Source organism: Onychostoma macrolepis, chromosome 21 (genome assembly GCF_012432095.1).
Source record: "Onychostoma macrolepis isolate SWU-2019 chromosome 21, ASM1243209v1, whole genome shotgun sequence".
NCBI lineage: Eukaryota > Metazoa > Chordata > Actinopteri > Cypriniformes > Cyprinidae > Onychostoma > Onychostoma macrolepis.
The window spans coordinates 4484046-4510345 of NC_081175.1; the positions used below are offsets into that span (position 1 = coordinate 4484046).

General features: G+C 35.6%; 1 protein-coding gene across 2 annotated transcripts in view; it reads left to right on the forward strand.

The window, feature by feature from the left end:
• kctd16b (potassium channel tetramerization domain containing 16b) overlaps positions 1–26300 on the forward strand; it is an 84659-nt gene that overhangs the window by 24735 nt on the left and 33624 nt on the right. Inside the window, exon 2 of one of the 2 annotated variants that reach the window (XM_058758855.1) lies at positions 19043–19198. The exons of the other annotated variant lie outside the window; for it this stretch is intronic. Coding sequence (XP_058614838.1) covers positions 19043–19086 — 44 coding nt within the window. The 3' untranslated portion in view covers positions 19087–19198. Of the gene's footprint in view, positions 1–19042; positions 19199–26300 lie in introns of those variants that run through there. 2 annotated transcript variants of the gene reach the window in all.

A 26300-nucleotide genomic window follows, 5' to 3' on the forward strand; every position in this document is an offset into this window, starting at 1 on the left:
CTGTATTTATTGAAAATAATGTCAATGCCTATACTTGCATTTCTTCAAGATATAACAAAAATGTGTAATTATTTGTGACCCTGGTCAATTTTTCGAAACTGAGATTCATACATCATCTGAAAGCTGAATAAATAAGTTTCCATTGATGTATGGTTTGTTAGGATCAGACAATATTTGGTTGAGATACAACTATTTGAAAATCTGGAATCTGAGGGTGCAAAAAAAATCAAAATATTGAGAAAATCGCCTTTAAAGTTGTCCAAATGAAGTTGTTAGCTTTTTTTTTTGATACATTTACGGTAAGAAATTTACAAAATGTCTTCATGGAACGTGATCTTTACTTAATATCCTAATGATTTTTGGCATAAAAGAAAAATCGATCATTTTGATTTGATAATGTATTTTTGGCTATTGGTTTTGAGGTCCAGGGTCACATTTGATTTTATACTTGTTACAGTACATGATATTTTTAGAGCCATTACATTTTAAAGAGATAAGTTTCTAAACTGAGTTTTAACGCTTGGTAGATTCTAGGAGAATGTCTTTCCCATCACCCCAGCCTCCAGTCGGAGCATTGCTTGGGCACTGTGATGATTGGCATTCAATTTTCTTGTTTTGTACGCCCTGTCACCTTAGCTTTATTCCCCTACTGACAAACCTAAAGTCATCGTATACACACTAGGGCCTGCCACACATGATTCAGTGGAAACATCATCAGTTTCCAAATATCCAGCAATAAGCACGTTGGATTCTAATCTCTTCCATCAGTAACAGCTGCTTAGTCTTAAGACGACTGGAATTAGAAGGCTTTAGCTTTAACGCTGTCTCTTACTGCAGTTACAGTGTTCATCAGAGAAACTGTAAGTGTTTATCGCACACAAAACCTTGTTTCTGTGTCGCTCTCTGTTAGATTAAAGCTGCTAAATACTCTCTGCCACGGTGTGACAGGTTAATAGCTCGGATATGTTTTTAAGACATCATGGTTGTTAACATTGTGTTTGTTTTCTTTTCTTTTATGCAACACCTGTGGTGCTAGAAAAGATTTAATTAATGTGACGCTATATATATATATATATATATATATATATATATATATATACAGTATATATATAAGGGATAATGCTAGCTGTGCATTAAACAACCACCCGACGCAAAACAGAGGATAGATAGACAGATAGCAAATGTGATGGCAGAGTTCATTGCTCAATCATCACATCATTATGAAACATCCGGCTGCAGTTATGTTGTTATTACAGATCACCTTATTTCGGGAGTTCGTTGTGCATTTATCAGTCATTTTCCCTGCCTTACAAGCTTCCATTTGTGGTCCTTAAATGTATATCTTAAGCTGGTAAGGGTAATTTTAGCTCTTTAAAACTGATAGAATGTAATTGCAACTCCGTAACTGGAGTAATCTTCTAAATCATCATCTTCATTTAATTTTCTTCACACAGTTTTCCCGCTCTATAAGATTAAACTGAGCTGAGGAGCACAGGGTGTCAAGGATGACCCTTGGCTCAGCGCAGAGTCACAAGGAGAATATTAGGAGAACTGCCTCTGAACACCTGCTGCGTCCTCCTAGAACTTCCAATTAAGTAGGAGAAAAATAAATTAATAACTGGGAAACGAATAACTGCATATATATATATATATATATATATATATATATATATATATATATCCTAAACAGTATTTGAAATAAGAATTAGAATTGCAAATAAGAATAAAATGTGTTAAAAAAAACTACAAACATGGAGGATATATGAGAACAGCGTTTAATTAAATAGATTTAGATAAACAGAGTAATTAAGGGAGTGATTTGAGTGATTAATAATCAATATCTTGATGAGAAAATATTTGGTCACACTTTAGTTTGGGGACCAACTATTAGCTAACAATTAACTATGGTTTTAGACTCAATGAACTCCTAATGTTCTGCTTTTTAAAGGGATAGTTCAGCCAAAACTGAAAATTCTGTCATTAATTACTCACCCTCATGTCGTTCCAAACCCGTAAGACCGTCATTCATCTTTGGAACGCAAATTATGATATTTTGATGAATTCTGAGAGCTCTCTGACCCTCCCATAGACAGTAAGGATCCTTACACAATCAAGGTCCAGAAATGTAGCAAGGACATCGGTAAAATAATCCATGTGACATCAGTGGTTCAACCGTAATTATATGAAGCTACGAGATTACTTTTTGTGCACAAAAAAAATTAAATAAAAACAATGACTTTATTCAACAATTTGTCTCCTCCACATCATCGTGGTGCAGCTGACACAGAACAGCATACGTTGTTTATGTTCAGTGGATACTCTCCAAAATGGCACTATAGGATGACACAGAGCAGGCAAATTGTTGAATAAAGTCGTGGTTTTTATTTTCTTTGCGCACAAAAAGTAATCTCGTAGCTTCATATAATTACGGTTGAACCACTGATGTCACATGGATTATTTTAACGATGTCCTTGCTACATTTCTGGACCTTAATTGTGGTAATTAAATTGCTGTCTATGGAGGGTCAGAGAGCTCTCAGAATTCATCAAAAATATCTTAACTCTTTCAACGCCATTGACGAGATATCTCGTCAATTAAGAGACAACGCTTCCCCGCCATTGACGAGTTTTTACGGCTTTCCGTGTTCTAGGTGTATTACGGTAAGGAAAGCCCTAGCGCATGTCCTGAATGAGTTACGGGACTTCCGGGTCTTTAGGGTGCGAATAGAAGACGATCGGCATACATGGAGGGTCAGAGAAAATGTAGATCATATATAGATCATAGCCTATGTAGATCATGCTTTGACCATTTTGAATCTGATCGGGACGATGTAGTCAGTGAGAGAGAGAGAGACACAGAAACATCTGTAGTTATAACCGATCCGTCGATCTGAATAGGGGTGTGTATGTGTGTGTGTTCTATCTATCTATCTATCTATCTATCTATCTATCTATCTATCTATCTATCTATCTATATATCTATCTATCTATCTATCTATCTATCTATCTATCTATCTATCTATCTATCTATCTATCTATCTATCTATCTATCTATCTATCTCTCTATCTATCTGTCTATCTATCTGTCTATCTGTCTGTCTGCATGTACAGTATATGTATGTATGTAGCCTGTGTGTGTGTGTATAATCATATGTATGTATATGTTTGTGTGTGTGTGTGTGTGTGTGTGTGTGTGTGCACGTGTGTGTGTGTGTGTGTGTGTGTGCGCATGTACAGTATATGTATGCATATGTATGTAGCCTGTGTGTGTGTGTATAATCATATGTATGTATATGTTTGTGTGTGTGTGTGTGTGTGTGTGTGTGTGTGTGTGCGCATGTACAGTATATGTATGCATATGTATGTAGCCTGTGTGTGTGTGTGTATAATCATATGTATGTATATGTTTGTGTGTGTGTGTGTGTGCACGTGTGTGTGTGTGTGTCTGTTTGTTCTGTTTATTGAATGCAATTTAAATTATTCATATAATTATTTACAGGTGAAAGAATATGACATCTGAATGTATTTTGCATGAAAATGTACTACTTTGATAAAAATGCATTTTTCTCAGTTTTTTGTCCAAAATGTTGTATTTTTGATGGTACCCACCTGTGTTCAAATGGTCATAAAACATGAACACATGAAGATAGAATAAAATAGTTTTTTTTTGTTTAAAAGCATAGACTTGGTTCTTTATTTTGATATATAATATGTTCTTATATTCATAGCAGAAAATATTCTGAGGGCCGTCAAAGTTAGGTGAAAATCATCAAAAACGCTGGCGGTGGCTGGCAACTTTTAAAAAAACGCTGGCGGTGAAAGAGTTAATTTGTGTTCCGAATATGAACGAAGGTCTTAGGGGTTTGGAACATCATGAGGGTGAGTAATGACAGAGTTTTCATTTTTGGGTGAACTATCCCTTTAATAGTAAGGTAGTTGTAGGGTTAACGATCTAAAGGGATCTAAAATATGATCATGCAGAATAAGCCATTAATATGTGCTTTATAAATATTAATAAACAGCCAGTATGCTAATGCTAATAAGCAACTAGTTAATAGTGAAAATTGGTTCCTAAACTAAAGTGTTGCCAAATATTTATTTAATGTTATCCATGTTAGATTTCATCTGCAACAGCATTGTGAACTTTAATAAAGATGGTCGTTAACTTTTGAATGCATCATTATGCAAACAGATTAGGAGAGTTCTCGGCATGAAAGACCAGCAATGGGCAAATCAACATGTATTAAAACAATCGACCTGTTAAAGATACAATTATGATGACGTAGTGTGTACCAAAGCTTGTATACTATTCTGCTACACACTCAAAAGTATGTACTTTTTCTTCATAAAAAGAAGGGCATAGCACTAAGACAAAGCAACGGTTTGTGTGGCACATGAAATTTCTGCTCATGTAGACTGTACAAAAATCAGACCTTATAAAATGTCCATTTCATTTAAGAAGCACTATAGCAGCTCATTAGGTTTCGGAATTTTGAAATTGATTTTAAAGGCGTCATGACATGAGAATCAAATTTTCCTTGAACTTTCAACATATAAGATGTCTTTGTACCACTTTAAAAAATCCTGCAGGTTTCATTGCTTAAAATTTCCTTCTCATTATGAACAAAGCATTTATGTAATCAAGCTCCAAAAACAACTTTAGAAGCACCTCTTAAAAGTTATGTTTTCTAATGAGATCGGGTTGGTCTGCTTGCTAGTGTTTCTGAAGTAAAACCATGAAATCCCATCCCAATTCCATCTTTTTTTCCTGCGACTTCACCCACATGCCATTAGGGAGATTTTGCATCTCAGCATCAAACAGCTTTCTTTGCCTAATCTTGTTTGAAGTCTTGAGAGACAGCTGAAGTTTTCCACAGCACTTTGCTACATCAAAGCTCAGTGAGGTTTCAGAGATTCAGAGGTAGAGAGGAACACGTGGATGTAACGCTGATGTTCTGTCATGAGCAGGAGTGGCACCGCTGACCAAATTAGCTTTGCGGTGTGTCACTGCTCCAGCGGAGAGGCGATCTGTCTATAGTTCAGTGTTTTGGACTTCAAAGAGGAACAATCCCAATTCTGAGAGTGTTCACAGTTTGGTCTCACTGTTTGAATGAAACACACTGTGAGTTTGTGCAAACATAATTGCGTTCAATGGAATAATTTATCAAATATACTGTATATATATATATATATATATATATAAACTGATAGTTCCCCAGACTAGGCAAGGCAAGACAAGTTTATTTATATAGCACATTTCATACACAATGGTAATTCAAAATAAATTAAGTAAATTCAAAATAATTCATAATAATAAAGTAAAATAATCATTAAAAAAAATAATCACAACAATAAAACCAGAAATTTAAAAACGTTTAAAATGATTTAAAATTGATTTTAAATGAATTTAGAACAGTTAGAAATAAAAATGATTATACATAAAATACAGTGCAGTCAGTTCGGACGTACACTGTAAAAGAAATTCCGTAAAATTTACGGTAAAAAACCGGCAGCTGTGGTTGCCGGAATTCTACCGTAAAATATACGGTAGCAACATTTTAGGTTTTACGGTTTTAACTTGAATTTACAGTTAAATACCGAAATTTCATTAACTGATATAATGTTAATATACCAACCTATTGAAGTACTGAAATCTGGTTTGTACCTTTGAAATACACTGATGACCACCAAATGCAGGTGGTGATGAGAAAGTCACATGATGAACCAAAGCCCATTACAGCAGCTTTTAAATAATAACATATATAGAAGGTGCACAGTGTCATTCACACAAGAACTAAAAACCATCATGGTGAGACTCATTAAACTGAAATATGCAATAAACATTAATTTAACAACATTAGATGTAGCATACAACCCTAATAAACATAACTGATAAGAAAAAAAACTAAGAAGAAACCTCGTTATTTCAAAGAAATACATCAAATTCAAACAAAATTTGAAATGCAACGCAGGGAATTCTGGGAACTTAAATTACGTTTTTTCGTAAAAATGTAAAATTGTCTGAAATGTCAATTACATTTTTTCACCGTATATATTAGGGAAACTTACCGTTAAACATTTAACAGGTTTTTACCGTAGCTTTTTCACAGTTTTTACTGTTAAAATCACGGTCATTTTTTACTGTATAGCACAGTGCTCATTCAACAAATGCACAGCTAAACAGATGAGTTTTGAGTCTGGATTTAAATGCGGCTAATGTTTTAGCACATCTGATCTCTTCTGGAAGCTGGTTCCAACTGCGGGCAGCATAATAGCTGAAAGCAGATTCCCCTTGTTTTGTGTGAGCCCTTGGTATTTCTAACTGACTCGATCCTAATGATCTGAGTGGTCTGTTAGGTTTATATTCAGTGAGCATATCTGCAGTGTATATAGGTCCTATGCCATTGAGCGATTTATAAATGAGTAAAAGTACTTTAAAATCAATCCTAAATGTAACTGGAGGCCAGTGTAAGGACCTGATGACTGGTGTGATATGCTCAGATTTTCTGGTTCTTGTCAGAATCCTGGCAGCAGCGTTCTGGATGAGCTGCAGCTGTCTAATGGTCTTCTTTGGAAGGCCGGTGAGGAGACCATTACAATAATCCACCCTGCTGGTTATAAAGTTTCTCCAAGTCTTGACTGGACACAAAAGATCTAATTCTTGCAATGTTTTTTGAGATGATAGTATGCTGATTTAGTTACTGCTTTGACATGACTACTAAAACTAAGGTCTGTCTCCAGAATCACCCCAAGATTCTTGACTTGATTTTTAGTTGTTTGACCCCTAGAGTCAAGGTATGCATTCACCTTGAGAACTTCATCTTTGTTTCCAAATACAAAGACTTTAGTTTTCTGCTTATTTAACTGAAGAATGTTCTGGCACATCCAGCTGTTAATTTCATAAATGCATTGGCAGAGGGAGTCAATGGGGCTGTAGTCATTTGGAGATAAGGCTAGGTAAATCTGGGTATCATCAGCATAGCTGTGATAGGCAATTTGGTTCTTTCTCATTATTTGACTTAGTGGGAGCATATACAGGCTAAACAAGAGTGGTGCAAGAATTGAGCCTTGTGGGACTCCACATGTCATGGACGTCCAATTAGACTTATGCTCTCCTATACTCACATAATAACCTCTCCCTTCTAAGTATGACCTGAACCATTTGAGTGCCATCTCAGAAAGCCCGACCCAGTTTTCCAGTCTCTCTAGAAGTATGTTATGATCGACAGTGTCAAACACAGCACTAAGATCTAGTAGTACCAGCACTGATATTTTGCCAGAATCAGAATTAAAGCGAATATAATTTATTATCTTAATAAGCGCTGTCTCTGTGCTGTGATGCGCTCGGAAACCAGATTGAAAATTGTCCAGGTATCCATTTGAGTTTAAGTAGTTGTTCAGCTGATTAAAAACTACCTTTTCAATAATCTTACCTATGAACGGAAGATTTGATATTGGTCTATAGTTGTTCAACATTGTGTTATCAAGATTGCGCTTTTTCAGAAGGGGCTTAACAACTGCAGTTTTCAGGGAGTTTGGAAAAGTCCCAGGAAGAAGTGAGGCATTCACCACTTCTAAGAGATCTGCTTCTAAACAGTTAAGCACACTTTTGAAAAAAGATGTGGGAAGTGTGTCAAGATAGCATGTTGACGATTTAAGGTGCTGTACTATTTCTTCCAAAATTTTGCTATCAATTGCTTCAAAAACAGACATAGTCACTTCTTTTTGAGATTGTGGTCAAATCTGTGTGACCTCTGCATAACTAGAAGATGTGCCAATCTCCTTTCTGATATTATTGATCTTCTCAGAAAAGAAGGAAGCAAACTCATTGCATTTGCTGTCAGAGAGCTTTTCACTGGGAATCTAACTTGGGGGGTTTGTCAGTCTCTCAACAGTAGCAAAAAGAGTGTGAGTGTTGTTTAAGTTACTGTTTATAATGTTTGAGAAAAAGGTCTGTCTAGCTGTGGCTAATTCCGCATTGGAAATCATGAAGGCTGTCTTTATAGATGCTATAGTGAATTTCGAGTTTCGACTTCCGCCACATCCGCTCAGCTTTTCTGCATTGTCTTTTCATACTCTGAACTGCATTCTACTAATGCAGTTAATGCAACTACTCAAGTGGCATTAAATAAAATTGCAGTCTGTTTGTTTGACCATCCCATTTGGCCAAAATTAGTGCTAGTCTTGTCAATGAAATTACTGACAAAAAAGTTTTTACCAAAGGGTTTTTCTTTTTCTTTTCTTTTCTTTTCTTTTCTTTTCTTTTCTTTTCTTTTCTTTTCTTTTCTTTTCTTTTCTTTTCTTTTTTTCTTCCGTTTTTACAATATTTTACATCTAAAATTACACTAATTTTGTACAGTGTGCTGGGACAAACATGATAATTGTTTCAACCAATGGACACAAAGGACATCAAAAATGTTGAAACACTGTTTCTTTGCATACAGCAAAACTGTCAAGTTCCCAAAAAGTATTTAATATATAAGCCATACAATAGCTTTGATTGAAGACCAGGTCACAATTTAAGTCTTTTCCTCAACTGTAGCTCTCAAATTTCACTTAAATTGAGTCATAATTTGAGTTAACAATAAGTTGATAATTGTCAACTAGTTACAGCATAAAAAAATTAGAATATGATTGTCGACCATAGCGCGATACCAAAGACTTACAGACTGAAACTGCACAGAATGCATTACAGCAATCAGAGACATTTACCAGAAAGCCCTAGGCTGTGCTGCTTGGACAAAGCATTCATGGCACACAAAGCTAAAAATGTGTTGATGGCAAAAAGATGTGCGCCCAGATTACTCCATTAGCACTGATCACTGTCTTGTGCTTTGGTGATTTGTCCGATGGTTTCTGGCAGCCCACTTTCTCCAAATGCAGGCCATGAATAATGAAACAATCAAGTTGGCTGCAGTTAAATCGATGCAGCTAACGTGCTAACCAGCAAAGTTGAAATAAATAAATAAACTGCCTGCTCTGATTGGCTCACAGCATGCGTTTAGTCCCCTGCTTCAGCCACATTCAATGGCAATGTGATTAGAGGGCCTTGAATAGCCTCTCCGTTGGAGGTTCCCTTCATTATGTGAGAGTTAAGGTGGCTGAATGGAGGTAGAGAGGTGCCTGCTGGACTTTGGTCTTTCCACAGCTTGTGCATTAGCCACTCTAAAAATCTGCCAGACTTGTGTTGTGTTGTGTGTTGTTATTACAGACTCTTGTTTGCTAGGGAATGTAATCTTAACGAATTTAATGACCCTGGTTCAGATTTCACTTAACCAGGTTGAGCACATGTCCTCTTTTTCCTGGACGTGTCCTGCCAGTGATTTCTAAATTAAGGAAGCTTGTTTCTGCAACTGAATAAAAAAATAAAAATAAAAAAGGTCATTGGGACCATTTTTCTCACAGTTGCGAGTGCACATCTCAAAATTATGACTTTTTGTCTCAGAATTGCATTATATAAACTCACATTTTTGAGTTATAAAGTACAAATACTGAGATATAAACTCGCAATTGTAAGAAAACTGTCTTTTTTTCCCTAAGAATTGGACTTTACAACTTGTAATTGTAAGTTTATATTGATTTATTTTTGGTTTTTTCATCCAATCAAACATGTTGTGTTTGAGAGCATAAATAATTATATTATAATTAAAAAAAAAAAAAAAGATTGCAAATAAAAATTATTGCTACAAATTTTGATAAAACTTTAGTATAGGGACCAATTAGTTGCTTATTAGCATGCCTATTATTATTATAACTTAACAACTAGCTTACTATTTACTAATAAGCAACAAATTAGGAGTTTACTGAGCCAAAAGTTGTAGTTAATGGTTTGTTAAAAGCGAGAATTGGACCTTATAATAAAGTGTGACCCAAATTTTTTATTTACAAATATAAAGTGATTGACAACAAAACTCTTTTGCATTGGAAATATATTTTCTATTCAGTTCCCTCACTTTTCATTATTGTTTTGTTCTCTGTTCTTTGCTTCTCAATCTTTGCTTGCGAGTGAAGCTGTACCTCAGTGGGTGGTAACTATGCACCAGAATGAAAGACCTGTTTCTACTGGTCACTCTTACGCTTGGCGCAATGGTTTGGCCACACCCACTGTGTGGTCCGAAGAACAACACATTTTTGTCTAATGTCATGATCTTCTTTAGAACATTCTTAAGTGCATGTAGACAACAAGGTAACTTTCAAAATAATTGGAATACAATGAGTTATATTACAATATTAATTACAATATAATTACAATATAATGTATTTATTACAGTTATTACAATAATTACAATATAATTAGTTTTGCTCTGAAACACAGCATGTTTGATGGAATAAAAAAGACACAAATATAACTCCATAAGTTTATACCACAATTCTGAGAAAAGCAGTCAGAATTGAAAGAAAAAAAAAAGTCAGAATTGCAGGATATACAGGTAAACTCGCACTTGCAAGAAAAAAAAAAAGTCACAATTGTGAGAAAAAAGTCAGAATTGCAAATTATATCTTGCAATTCTAGAGGATGACAAATGGGGAATCAGAATATTGTCTAAATCTGGAAATTAAATTGTGGCTTTTACATGACACAATTCAGATTAATATCAAAATATTGATATACGTGTAAACATAGTCTGTCACCTTTATAATTTTGCATATATTGTGTAAAAAATGGATCAAGTTGGCTTGAGAAAGTCTGGCCAAAGTTTGAAGAAGGTTTAAAAGCTTGAAGCTTAAAAAGCAATCTGGCAACTACAACCACGAAAGCTTGTGGAGACTTGTTACCAATGGAAGATAATGTAAATTGCAAATTAAAACGAAATGCTTTTGGTATAAATAAACAGCTGATTATGCTTACTAAATCAAATGAAGCAGAAACTGTGATCATGATTAAAATATTATGCATCATGCAACCCTAATTTTAATGTTCATTACTATACATTTACCTGTTTATTTCCATTGTAATTGCCACACCGTCACCATATTTTTGCTTAAAAATGTAATATAATAATTACAATATAATTACAATATAAATAGTTTTTTGTACAATTATTACAATAATTACAATACAATTAGTTTTTCTCTGAAATGCAGTATGTTTGATTGAATTACACAAAAGTAACTCTATAAGTGTATATCGCAATTCTGAGAAGTCAGAATTGACCTATCGGTAAGCCCCGCCCCCCTTAGTTACTGTTGCTCCCTCGGACAAACAAATGAGTTGCTCACTGTCTTTCAATGACAGCTACAGTGTGAAAACCTTGTCCCACGATGTTTTTGCACAATTTTGGACACAGAAGGCCACCAAATGGGAATTAAATATTCCATGGAGGGATTTATAAAATATTTAAAAATAAATACAGTGGGTAACTCGAAGCGAGTGTTTACAGATCACAATGCAAGCGGGAGAAGTCTCTCTGTAACGGGGCTGACGAGACGTGAGACGTGCGGATCCAAGTGCAAGCTTTTATTTACAGGCATGGTCATAAATACAGGCAGGGTCGAGCAATGGCAAACAGGTATGGCAGGGACAAGACAAAGAGTAATCCTAGGGCAAGCGAAGGTCGACGATAGGCGAACAGTATCCAAGGGGCAAGGCAGAGAGATAATCCAGGGAACACAGGCTATAATCCAGGCAAGGGAATAAACAGAGTCCGAACAGTGAGACAGGGGTAAATACAGGGAAACACAGACTAGAAAATAACCAACGTTCCGTAAAGCAGCTGACACTAGGGGAGTGAAAAATGCAGGACAATACAGGAACTCAACAGAAACACGGAATGGCACGGAAAGGGTTAATCCAGGAAACACGGGCTAGAAAATGAACACAAGAAAACAGGCAATGCAAGACTAGGATACTAACAAGGGCTCTGTAGAGTTGCTACGGCTAGGGGAGCGGTAAACGCATACAATACTCGGCCGCGAGGGAAACAAAGTCCAGGGTTTAAATAAGGTATGTGATCAGTGTGTGCATAGGATCAGGTGTGATTGGTGACAGCTGTGATCAGTAATGGATGATGGGAATTGGAGTCCATTGTGATGTGTGGTGTGAAAGTCCATGTGGTGAGCGAGTGACCTCTGGTGGAGGGTGAATGGAAGTTCATGGACAGAATTTGTGACACTCATATTACGGTCGGTCATCACGATCGCGGATGACAACATGCAGGATCAACACAGTTCATGTATCGCAGGGTACGATTAAATTAATGTACATTTAACCAGTTTAATATGGAGAGGCACTGAAATGTCGACCTTCGTTTATGTGTTTTTTCCCTAGACTGTACAAGACGCGAGAACAGTCTGCTATTTAGGTTGTACGTTAGCATGGACTCACTAACTTTAACATTAGCTAGTTTTAGTCAGAGATACCTTGCTAAAGCACAAGATAACATTAACATTCTGCTTGAGCAGATGAAAATTGTGACTTAATGAGTGTATGACAACCAGAAAATGAACGTTTTTGTCTTAATTTGTATTGGGGTTGAATACTTAGGGATATTTTGCTCTGTTTTGTTTGGATTCAGGAAATGTAATACAATAAATTATATTGCCCATCCTCTCAGGATACCTGGAATCAGTGTTACAAGTACTCCAGGCACATCGTTTTTTTCCATTTTTGAAGCATAAACCCCATAAAACCGATGCGAGCTTCGGATCTTACAATGTTTCTCTATGGCGCTGAAACCTAAAGATGAAATGAACCTTAAATGAATGCCTACTAGTCAACTAAGAAAATCTTTGGCCTGTCTTTAGTAAATAGCCACTGTTGCCAAATAGATAAGAAATAAAATATGTAAATGGGCTACATTCATTAAACTCAGGCAGAACAAATCTGCATTTAAATCATGCATAAAATCATTCTTACACAAATGGTTTTCCATTTAGTGTCAATCTATACAGTCATGAACAATTCACAAAAAACTCCCATCAGCTTGTTTCATGAATAAGACCCAGTCCATAATTTAAAAAGAGCATTGCTTGTGCTGACCCAACCCTCACACAAACAGACCCTGTACTGCAGTGCGTTTCCATTATTCCACAAACATTAAAGCTCCACATTTTCATTTCCACACTGCAGTAACAACAATTCTAGATTGTGCTAAAGAAGATTAGTGCTGACTCGGTGAGAGTCCACTGACTTTACCCAAAGGCCCCATATGACTGTGCTATGACTAGTAACCGTGCTGCTTTTCACATCGAGCAGTCAGTCTGCTAAAACTTTAAGAAACACTGGAGTGGAAAAAACTGCCGGATAAACAAACAAAGCAGTGGTGTCAAGCACAGATACACATGCCTGGTCTCCAGACAAAACTTTGGAGTTGAGGTGGCCAGTAAACATGTTTGTATCGGAGGTATACAGATATTCTGACAGGACTTGAAGAACTTCCCAAAAGACAACTGGTCATGTGAGAAGACAGACAGGGAAAACTACTGCTATTATTGTTTTATTAGTAGTAGTATTTTTAAAATATTATCATTATTTTAAGGGCCTTCAAAACTAAATTTGGCCCTGGTAGAACATTTACTTCATGCACATTTATTATTATTATTTCTTTTTACTAATGTTTAATTGAAAAAAGTTTATCATGTAGTAGTTTTTGCTTGAGCAAAAAGCATGTAAAAAAAAGAATTCTGGCTATTTGTCATCAGTGTAATTCACGTGTTTTTTATTCCCCTCTATGTTTATGTCTACCTGGTCTCATGGCATTTACGTACCTGGCTGCACTTTTTAGCGTGACATAAAATATGTACCAATAAGTACATATCACTGCAGTTTCCAAAATAAATGAACACTTTCACACAAATTTACAGAGTTGCGATTAATAAAGCGTAATTTTCACACAATTACTTGAAGAATATCATGCTATGACTTCAAAACAATATTAATATGCTGGGAGATTTGAAAACTGATGCTTTTGAACGTTAGCATCGCACACATCCAGCTTCATATCTATGGGTTTTCATAGCTAATAAGTTTGTTCGGTAGCTCACGGAGTACGGAGACGGACTTAGGAGACGAGAAGCACTGGTTCAAATCCTGTGTAACTACGGTTAGACAAAGCAGTTAAAATCTGCATAAAAGGAAGTTCAAATGGCACAGTTGCATCAGCTATAATACATTTTTATATCAGTTTTGCATTTGTTAACACTATCGGGTAGGTTTAGGGCTGGATTTGGTGTAGGGAATATTTCCAACACGATAGAGCAGTAACCTTTAGCGACAGTCCCCGGATATTTGAATTCTGAACCGCCGCAATACGTATAACAGCAATAAAAACGTGCCAGGGTTCACATATTGAACCTGTGTTTTAGCGCCACTCAGTGGAAATTTCTATTTGAAACTGCGGCGAAACGTGCAGCAAGGTACATAAAACGGTGTCGCACAAAAAGTGCGCAGAGGTACGTATTTTTATGAGACCAGGTTGGTTTATGTTCTCTTTGTTTACCAGTACAACAAATTCCATTTAATCTCTATATTCAAATTGCAGCCATAATCCAAACATGATGTTTATATCTATACAGGCATCAGAATTGTTCCTGTATACTTGGGTGCTGTAAGAATGACAATCTACACATGCATGCTTTTAAAGGAGTCATCGGATGCAAAATTCACTTTACAAGTTGTTTGAACATAAATGTGTGTTGGAAGTGTGTCTACATCCCAATCCCTGTTTTAAAATCCCCTTTTTCAAATCAGGCTGCTCTCACGATAGTTGATTGTCAAGGCCGTCTTACCTTAGACCGCCCTGAGTGAGCTGAGAGCTGTCCGCCATCGTGTCGACTCCAGTGCAGGGGAAGACAAGAATGTATCCAATTAAGCGATTGAGGTGTTTTGTTGTTGGATGTAATAATGAATATAGCAGTCGTCAGTTACTCCCAACATCTGAGGTGCAGAAGACGCAGAGGATTAACGTTACTTTCATTTTGAAAGGAATGCGCCGATCCCTGATCTACATAAATGCGTCTATGTTCGCACAAATCATTTGTGATCCAGCTTCATCTACAGAAGAAGTGAGTATAAGGGTTTTTTATGAATCTTTGCAAATCACCTTTCCTAATGACGTGCTAGTTAGCCAGTTTCACAGCTAAAGTAAACAGTACTGCTCGTCACCCCACGGAAAAGAGGGGCGTGGTCAGCAGAGCTCATTAGCATTTAAAGCAACATGGACTAAAACGGCTTGCTGAAAACAGAGCTGATTTTGACATGGTAAAAAAGGTGTTTTTTTACACTACCATTGAGAAATTTTAACCAAAGTATGTTATAAACTTTTCATTAAGACTCTATAGAATCATATCAACTTATATCAAATGGGCATCCGATGACCCCTTTAAGGTGCTACCATGACAGTTTTAGCACTTTTTTTTTTTACTTTTCAGTAATTTAATTAGAACTCTAACATGTACTTCCTTTTAGACTGTGCATGCACAAAGTTCTCCTTTCAGTAGATGTTCACATACAACAAATTTCATATTCATAGTCATATTCTAGAGGATGATAATCCAAATTTTTGGGAATCAGAATATTGTCTTAATCTGGCAATTGTATTGTGGCTTTTACATGACACAATACTAACTGAAATATTGGCAAATTCAGACTGATATCAGAATATTAATAAACATGGCTTCTTTATGATTTTGCATGTAAACTAGATAAAAACATTTGTCAAGTGGGCTTGAGAAGGTCTGGCCAAAGTTTGAAGTAGTTTTAAAAGCTTGAAGTTTGAAAATGCATCACGCAGCCCTAATTTTGATATTTATTACTGTGCATTTCCCTGTTTATTTCCATTCCAAAATCCCCAAAATAAAGAAAATAAACAATAGAAGATTAGAATAAGTTCTCTGAGCTATTTTAAGCTATTTAGAAGAGTGTAAAGGTGGTGAAACTCTCCACATTACATTGAGAAGTGTTTGGAAAGCTGTTTGTTCTTAAAATTAATGAATAGTAAGCATAAATTCTTATTATTCATTTATTTTTGAAGGTTTAGATAGGGATTTATTTTTATGTTTATAAGCCCATTAAATTGTTATAATATTATTATAATTGACATATACCACTGTCTATTGCAAATGTCCTGTTATGTAAATTCACATTCATATTAAAGCCTAATTGAAGAATGGAAGAGGCTCATCAAGAGTCATTTTGGCTTTAGTATTTGCAGTAATTATCCTCCCAGACAGGAAATGAAGAGGTCAAGTGGTGCTCTACATAATTCCCTGCCCATCTTCTTTGCCAGTGGCTATTTGACACACAACCCGTCGCTGCCACTCAGCCCATTCTCTCACTCTGCCAAGCAGAAAAGTTGGCAACTTTCCCCACCTCCATTCACTTTTCTCTCATTCCTCTGAGATTCTCAGCTAGCAGGTGCCGGTCAGAAAGCTTCCTTCAGGGTCCACCCTGAGTTTCAGTCTTTGAAGATCACTGTCTTTGAGTTGGCGGTTTTGGCAGCCTTGAGGGCACTGAGGAAGAGGTCTGTGGCTGACAGTATCACGGTGTCAGGTTCACTCAGACTTAAACTTAGTCGATACCTTCATTCAGACAACCTCCACTCCTGTCCTTCCAGACCATCTCTGAAACAAGACGTCTGCTGGCCAGACAAGTAATTTCACTCAAAGCAGTTTTAGCCTTTTTCATTATGCTCCTAAATGCTACCTGCATTGATCGCAACTGGCACTGTTTTCACGTTCCCCCCCCCCCATTATAGTGCAACCCATACAAAATAGCTTTTGCCAATTTTCTAAACTATATTAAAATATACAAGATTTTAACATAACCTTTTCTTATTTTATTTTTTATTTTTGCTTGCCTGTGCAATACTCACTGTCACGTTTGTTGGGTTTAAATATATAAATTTAAGTTTAAATATTTACTAGCTCTTTAAACACAAAGCATCCACAAGAAATACATTTTCTAACAAACAGATCTGAGCTTAGACAAAGTCAGAAATTTAAGGCATAATGTACAGTCGTATCATTACTGACACATTTTCACCACGTAAATAAAGATGAAGACATAAAATGTTATCATTCTGGCAACAAGATGAACACTTATTACAATAATACCACAGACCTACTATTAATACTGGAGTCCTCCTGTTTCATTAAATACAGTCGGATGAGCGGTGGGTTATTTGGTGTTGCTAACAGTAAGATTTGTAATGTCTTTTAAAGAATCTTCTACTGCTCACCAAGCCTGCATTTATTTGATCCAAAATACAGCAAAAGCAGTAATATTGTGAAATATTTTTACTATTTAAAATAACTGCTTTCTATTTGAATATATTTTCAAATGTAATTTACTCCTGTGATCAAACCTAAATTTTCAGCATCATTACTCCAGTCTTCAGTGTCACATGATCCTTCAGAAATCATTCTAATATGCTGATTTGCTGTTCAAAAAACTATATGGTAACACTTTAGAATAGGGAACACTTATTCACTATTAATTACAACTTTTCCCTCAATAAATTCCTAATCTGCTGCTTATTAATAGTTAGTAAAGTAGTTGTTAAATTTAGGTGTTGGGTAGGATTAGGGATGTAGAATAAGGTCATGTAGAATAAGGCATTAATATGTGCTTAATTACTACTAATATTCTAGTAATATGCATGCTAATAAGCAACTACTTATGTGACCCCAGCTTTGAAATCACAGGAATAAATTGCATTTTAAAATATATTAAAATAGAAAACATTAATTTTAAAAAGTAAACATATCTTACAATTTTAGTGTTTTTGCTGTACTTTGGATAAAATAAATGCAAGCTTGGTGAGCAGAAGAGACTTCTTTGAAAAACATTAAAAACTTTACTGTTCAAAAACGTTTGACTGGTAGTGTAAACTCACATATATAGAGCCCATCACACATGGTAAACATGGAGGCTCAATCACACAGGCTTGCATTATGACAGAATTTTCATATTTGGGTGAACTATCCCTGTAAGTATGAACAATAGTGGAACAATAGTGATACTTGCATTAGAAAGACCAATAATAACATCATTGATCGGTCAACAGACCTTTGACCTTTGCCTTATTCAGCAGATTAATGACTCCATCAAACGAAAGGACTTGAAAGTGCAGAGGAAATTAAAATGGCTTATAGTTTGTCCCCTTGCCATTTTCCTTTGACATACTAAAGAGCTTTGTGCAGATTAGCAGTTGATTAACACTGGTATTTGTGAACACTGACAATGAGTTTCCAGTGCATTAGAGTTGTTAAAAAAGTAAGTAAGTAAGTCTGCAGTGGGTGTACTCTATCCATTAGTGATCTAGCACTCTTTCAGCATCTTTTGACAGGGATGATAAATCTTACCAAATCAGTAAATATGCTGGAATTGGGCGAAAAGCTGCATCTCACCTGCATTTGCATCCTTAAATGATCCATTTCAGGAACTAGCCGTTTGCAGTCTGGATGAAAAGTGTAATGCCGTGCCGCGATGTAGGTACATGTAGGACTACTTAGAGGTATGGTACACCAGCTGTGTTACTTTGTATTACCATGCTCCAGAATAAACAAAGTGGTATTAACATGCTTGAAGTTTGGTGTATAAAAAAGGTGCAAACGGATAAAACACTGTGTTTGAATTTTGGCTTCTCTTCGGCTTCTGCATTTGTGAACGAATCGAGTGAGTCTTGCTTAATTTATGAATGAATCAGTAATTTTGATCAGATTGGTTGAATAAATTATTCTATGATTCACTTATTAAGACTTTAGTTTCATATGTAATACTGTAGTATAATTTCATTTTCCCCAAAAATGTTATATTTTGAACATTAATCTTAAAATTTAATTTGTGCCATTGTAATAGCAGTGTAAATGGATTTTTACTAATGGTAATGAAATGGTGAATGGATTTTATTGATAATTAGTGTAAGTAATTAAAAGATGTTCAGCAGTATGTAACTTTATTTTTTATAAACAATTATGAGAAGATTTTACTTGAACAACTGCCTTCCAAAATTTATGTGCATGTCTCTGACAGACAACATAAGTTTGTTAATCCAAATAACATATTACTAATCAAATTAATTTGCCCTTTCATTGTTTGTTAGGAGGTTTGCCATGCGTGATACTTAACACGCACCTGTTTCTTTAACCAGAGGGAGATGACAACATAAACAGGTTTCTGATCTCTGAGGCCCAGATGTTTTCTCCGCCTTTCCTATCCTCTGCGGTAATGATATTTCCCTTCCTCTCGCAGGCAAATCCACGGTGCATAAATGACCAATTTCAGTAGACGGTTATGATCCGCCTGTGAAGGCCTCAGGATCAGGGTTTTTCAGCCTTACGCATAAAAGTTGGAATAGAGGAATAAAGCAAAGCTCTGACTTACGGCAAGGGCCTCCATGCCTCTGACATGAACACAAAAACAGTTTACATCAGTAATAAAGGAGTGCTTGGAGAGGCCCTTGACTGTAATTGCAAAGGCGGGAAACAGGGATCAGTAAACAAAAACAGAAACGTCAAGTTCTCATTGGAGTTAATATGCTGTCAGGACGTCCTCTGTCCTATTAGAGTCCTATTGGAAGAAGATGGAGAAACATTCACAGTCAGGAAAAAATATGAGACCAGAAACAATGAGCATGTTCCTGTTCTTGCACCCCATTTCCATTTTCTTCATCAAATATGTCAAATTCAAAGCTATTCCGGGACTGCTCAAAAAGCACCACATGAAAAGAGAGTGTCTATGAATACAAGAGTAATGATGTTAATAGAGGCAATTAGAGTTGCTGGCAATGACTTCATGTGCTTTTGGTTCGTGTCTCTTGAAGTCTGTAGCCATTGATATGCACAAACTTACTTCCTCTGGGTGCTCATTTCCACAACACATACTAGTACCAGCCTCGGTCAACACAAGGACAACCCGCAGTCTGTTCATTGATCGCCTGATGTATTTTACACTCAAAACTGATACTTAGTTAAACTAGCAAGGTCTAATCTGATTGGCCAATTGGTTTATTTTTGTTTTAAAATCTATTTCAGATAAATCTGCCCCTAAATGGCTCATAAAAACAGTAGGTACAGCCAAATCATTTACTATCTCTTGTAAAAAGAAATGTTCTCATGTCTGTTGACTGTTAAAAGTATATATAAAAAAAAAAAAAAAACAGGACTTATAGATAATATCTCATAGAGAATACATTTCATGACTAACACTGGTTCCAAAATCGAACACCTCCCTACTACATAGTATGAGAAAAACAGTAGGCAAAAGAACATGGATGACCTACTTTTTCCGCCCGGATTCTGAAATGACGCTTTAATATCTCATGAGGCCACAGGAAAGGATTTATGAATGGCAGTGAAGCTGGTAGGTCATGTGATAGTAATAACATGGTGGCTGTACTACCCATATTTATTCATATAAACCCTTTTTCTGTTAGTAAACATTGTGACGTTTTTCTGTGGGCGGAGCTTAGGTGATGGCAGAAAGATTCCACTGACCACTTCACTAATGCTAGCTATGAAGTTTGTTAGCTTGTTTTTTTAGCAATTAGTGGAGAAAATCCATTTAAAATTTTACCTGCATATGTAAGATCACTCACTGTGCAGGACCGTGATTGTTATTTAAATAAGTTAACTTTAACAGACGAAACCAGATTGGCCGAACTGTACTCACTCAAAGGATGGGCGATCTGACCTCCGGTTGAGTGACTCACATCTATAGAGAAACCTAACGTGTAGTAAAGAGAAACTCACCTGTGTCTATCTAGTCATGAAGATGTATGAATTTCAATTTCAGCAGGCAACTATTTTTACAGCTACATGAGAGTGAACTGGGCCAAAATACAAAAAGTAAGTTAAACATTCGATGTGATGGATATATTATTTGAAGATGTATGTATCATGTAATGGCCAAATAGTTATTTTAAAGTATATACATCCTGTAAATGACATTACAGTACCTTTACAATACTTTACATACAGTACATTTAAAGTAAAATGTGAATATTTTCTAAAAATAAAAATGCCAGAAACTAAATTTGAACTTTCTGTGTTTGAGTTAAACTGATAAAATGATTTTGAGACGTTTCATACATGACATAGTCGTGAGATGCATAAGAAATCTTTAGCCACGTAACACAAACCATAATCCATAACAACAAAAGACAATACTTTATTGAACCTTTTCTGATAAGAAGTGTGCGCTGCAAATGCGAGCATTTTTGACGATAGTTTCTGTCCAGTCCACTCGTTTTATCGCGTTTAACCACAGCTGTCGTCGGTTTTTTTGTCTGGCAGTGGCAGCAGGTATGCGATAAAATTTCAAACTGGAGCCTGTACTACATCGATTCTGGCACCCAACATCACAACAAGATGATATTTTAAGCTTCTTGTGTAGCCGAATCTGTGATGGTTTGAATGGGCCACCTCCAGTTTCCCCTTTGTTTTGCCTTCACGTAAGCGCTGTGACGTAATCTTGATGTCGGCACAAAAGGGATCTATATAGAACATACTTTTTTAACGGGCGTGAAGTAAATTTTAATTCAAATGTAGTACCTACTCAGACAGTAGGCGATTTTGGACGCACCATAAGTTTTTAGTACACTTTTTAAAACTGCATTTTGTAATAATGTCAAATTAAAGGTTTTACTAAAAGTTTTAAATGTCTAAATCATGTGTTGCTGTTAGCTTTAACCAATGTTGGAAGGTTACTTGGAAATGTAATTGGTTACAGATTACAAGTTACCCTATTTAAAATATAATAAATGGTGTAACTATTTCAATTCCTCAACACTGGAAATAAGCTACATTTTAATATTTGTATTGGGAAATTGCAAAAAAAAAAAAAGAAAGAAAGTAAAATGGCAATGTGATGTACAAGAAAAGAATGCAAATTCGGAAGCAGCTTGACATTTATTATTATTCCTTTAATAAAAAATAAAAAAATAAACTTTTTTCCACCAATTCAAAGTCAGGTGGTGTAACCATCAAATTCATGTGGTTCAAACACATTAATATGCAGAAAATACAAACATGAAACAGGAAATAGAAGACCCCTGAAGACATGACTGCCAATACGTCTCTTAAAATATCAGATAATTTGACTTTTATGATAAGGTTAGTTATCATATGTCATATGGTGCGACTTGCCAAAAGGTATGATATTTATGATTATAATTAATTAAATTTGTAACAATTTTTGGAACCTTTTTGGAAAAGAATGATTACACTCACATGAAAATATAGTATTACATCTTACTTGTCACATTACTTCTTATGTCTCACACTACTTGTCTTAATCACATTAGAGCCATTAAAAAGAAATAGTGGTTGAAATTTGTATTTTGCAAAAAACCTTATGAAACCAACATGAATGCAACGAGTACATTTCTAATAACTTGTGTATTTTAAACTAGACTTTTAAGATGTTTCCTTTTCTTTATCACGGACAATCTTATATTTCATTGACGCATGTATTACCCACTTTTTATGAGGCAATCAATTAACCTAGCTTCTTTTCTTGTTGAATACAGTGGTCGTGTCCGGCATATATTGTAACCCCTGTTTTGACCCCAGTCATACGATTATAATTGGAGCTAAATTTTGCATCAACAGCAAAATATGTTGTTGCCATTTCAATTAAACCCTAAGACAACAAGGAAGCAGGTAGAACAATTAAACAGATAAAATGCATTTCTGGCTGAGATGACAGGCCGTATCTTAACAGGCTTGCAGCAGTTGCAGATGACTCATGTTCTCCACTCCCAGAGATGCTGATGTTAAGAACTTAACAACTTACACACTCAACTTGAGGGCTTAATTAATTATCCAAGGCAATCCTGCTTAATGAATGCAAACCACATGCACTAACAAGACTGTAGAGTCTAAAGGCCTCCCAACATAAGCTGCATGTTCAACATTTGCACACTGCAGCTTTAAAACCCAACCATCAAACCTCTCTAAATGTGGTGTCCTCTCAACTGTTGCCTTTAGGATGGTCCAAAGGCAATAGTCAGGAACAGACTACCTAGAAAAAGTAGGCATAACCTGTTTTTTTATTTTTTTTTTCAAATGTTTAAATAAGTTCTGCAAGTGTATTGCACTATGAGCATGCGGTGATGTACCTTTTCAAGAAAAAAGTAAGTGTTGGACACAGTTTTTCCTGCAGTGTTGGGGAGTAACTAGTTACATGTACCAGTGTAATGAATGTAATGGAATTATTTAATTATAAAATACTGTAAATGTAATTGAAATCAGTTACAGTTACTGAGAAAAAAATGTAAAGTTACTTATGAAAATGTAAAATGTATCATAGCTATTAAACTATTTATTTTGAAAGTTAACCAATTTTGTTGAGAGACTTGGAATAATGTGCACTGATGAATCTAAAATAGCTTCTTCAACATCACATTAGTTTGAGCAGTTTGTATACTTGCATCGTTCTTGCCACTGCTGTATTTTTTACCCATTCTGACATTCAAATCCATGATTTATGGTGCTCCGTGTGAATAAGTAATCTTCCTCTGAGGTCCATGAATATGTTAGCTAGAGGAGGGAAAGTCTGAGATGGTGGGGTCTATGCCTCATTTCCTTCTCCAGGAATCTGCAGGTTTCTACAGGCCAGCATAGTGCTGTAGAGTGGCCACTGGAGTGACTGAACAAGGCAGCTTTGATGGTGCCATCAAAAAAATATGAAAATGCACTCTCTGATAGTCTCATCTTGTGGAAGGAGACTGAGCACTGCAGACTCTTTCAGTAATGGTGCAGATTTGCTTGTAGTGGGTTGAAATGTTGGCTTTGAATTAGCTGTCGAGGGTTAGGAATACTGTCTACACTACATTTGACTTGGAAATTTAAGAAAATACTTCAGTTAAAAGTAAAATCTTCAGACATGCCACATGGCTGCAGTGATGTTTGGTCAGGAGACCAAAACCGAAAACAAGTGGAGGTTGTGAAATGCAAAAAAAAAAAAAAAGGTTGATGTCACTGATGTCTAACAGTACCTCTTGAAATTGTTTGCTTCTGTGGAACTTGCAGGTCATATATATGTATATACACACACACACACACACACACACACACACACACATATATATATATATATATATATGTGACCCTGGACCACAAAGCCAGTCTTAAGTCGCTGGGGTATATTTGTAGCGATAGCCAAAAATGCATTGTATGGGTCAAAATTATACATTTTTCTTTTATGCCAAAAATCATTAGGATATTAAGTAAAGATCATGTTCCATAAAAACTTCATTTTTGATTAGTAATATGCATTGCTAATAACTTCATTTGGACAACTTTAAAGGCGATTTTCTCAATATTTTGATTTTTTTTGCACCCTCAGATTCCAGATTTTCAAATATTTGTATCTCGGCCAAATATTGTCCAATCCTAACAAACCATACATCAATGGAAAGCTTATTTATTCAGCTTTCATATGAGGTATAAATCTTGGAAAATTTACACTTAAGACTGGTTGTGTGGTCCAGGGTCACACACACACACACACACACACACACACATATATATATATATATATATATATATATATATATATATTTTTAAGCACAGAAAGCACAGATTTCTACCGTTACTTTCTGGTCAGTATGTTTATTATAAAGACATTGGTTTCTATCATGTTAATGTTAGTAGGCTACTATTGAACAATTAGAATCAGTCGTGCCAAACATGAAACGTCTCAGTCTGGCTTATATGTCGTTCATTCTGTTCTCAGCTATTTCTGTTTGCCCTTCAGCTCAGATTCCAGTGGCTGATAGTGTATCTGGTACGATTAGCAGACACTATCTGCCTGTCCATCAATAACCACAATACTGTGTCCTCATCTGTCTGTCTGAGAGACCAGGTAAACCATACCTCTGCTTAGTTAAGCTGTAATCTCTTAAAAGACACCATCATAAGGTCCCCTTTTGAGGTTTATTAATTTAATTGATCAGATGATTTTGTATTGAATAAATGCTTCTAGGTGTATTTTTTAGACAATTCAAGAGAAACCAAATTAAATAACACAGAGACTGAATATAAACAGTGCATGTTTTTACAGTAGATTATTATGGAAAACAGCACACAATATAATTAACATTTCAGCTGGATTCAAAGTTTTAACGTACAGACTCAATTTCAACAATAACTTTAACAACTTTATTGCATTACAAAACTCAACAGTTATATTTTAGAGCACTAGATTAGTTATTTTAATAGGTTTAATTAACTATAAATGTCATGGATGTTTAATTAACATTATTTTATATTCATTTTTAGATGCTTGTAAACTACAGCTCTGTAAAACATTGTTCGATAAGAAACAGATTATTCTAAAATTTAGAATGTAAAATTAGTTGTTCTAAAATGTGACCAGTATAGTTTTGTCACTGCTTAAAAGAATAAAGCACTAAGAAATAAGTGGATTAAATACATTTGATATCCATCACTTTAATTTTGGCTCACTGACATATGACTTCATTGCATCTGTTGAATGTTAATGTCATATACCAAAGTTTCATACAGCATTACACACATCGGTTTAGCTGTGGCGTCATAAATATTTCAAGATGAACATTTACACACAGTCTTTTGTAAAACTGAACTTTGATGCTGCTAAACATTTTAACTTTGGACACAAGCTTTTAAAAAAAATCGTTTTAAAAAAAATGTTTCATGTGCTTAGATATCTGAAAAACTGGTTCCAAAAGCTCTATCTGATTCTTATTAATCATTGATTTTGTTTGTTTGGACTAATTTTAATCAGTCTCCAGTAGGTCTATCGGACTGCAATGTTTTGATTCAAAGTTGTAGCAGATATGTGCTTTTTGTGTGACTAGGCCTTTAAACAAAGATGGACAGGCAGTATTATATAACAGAGCCAAGAGGTCATTATTTCATATGATAGTAGATGTTTTACCAGTATCCAGATTCATCATTGCGATGAATGGGAATGCATGAAAACGAATAGCTTTCTCCAGGTATTATAGACTTCCTTGGTCAGATCCGCAGCTGTAATGACCATGTGGAAGCATATATTTCAGTGAACAGACATCTCTTGTGTCAAGTTCTAATAATTGTATTCTATATTTTATATGAGTTGAACACATAATTGTATCCATAACACTATACCCAACATCCCAAGATCAATCAGTTATGTAACACTGACATTGTCTCAATAACATGGCCTCTTTTTTAGGCCTCTCATAGCACTTTGTCCCTGAGCACATCAAGCAAACGAAGGAATTTCAGTGACATGAGTGCTCTGTCAACCAACTCTCCCAAAATAAGACACTAGAACCATGTCATTCTTATTCTTTTCTTGCCACAGGCAAGATCATTCCACTGTTGAGAAGA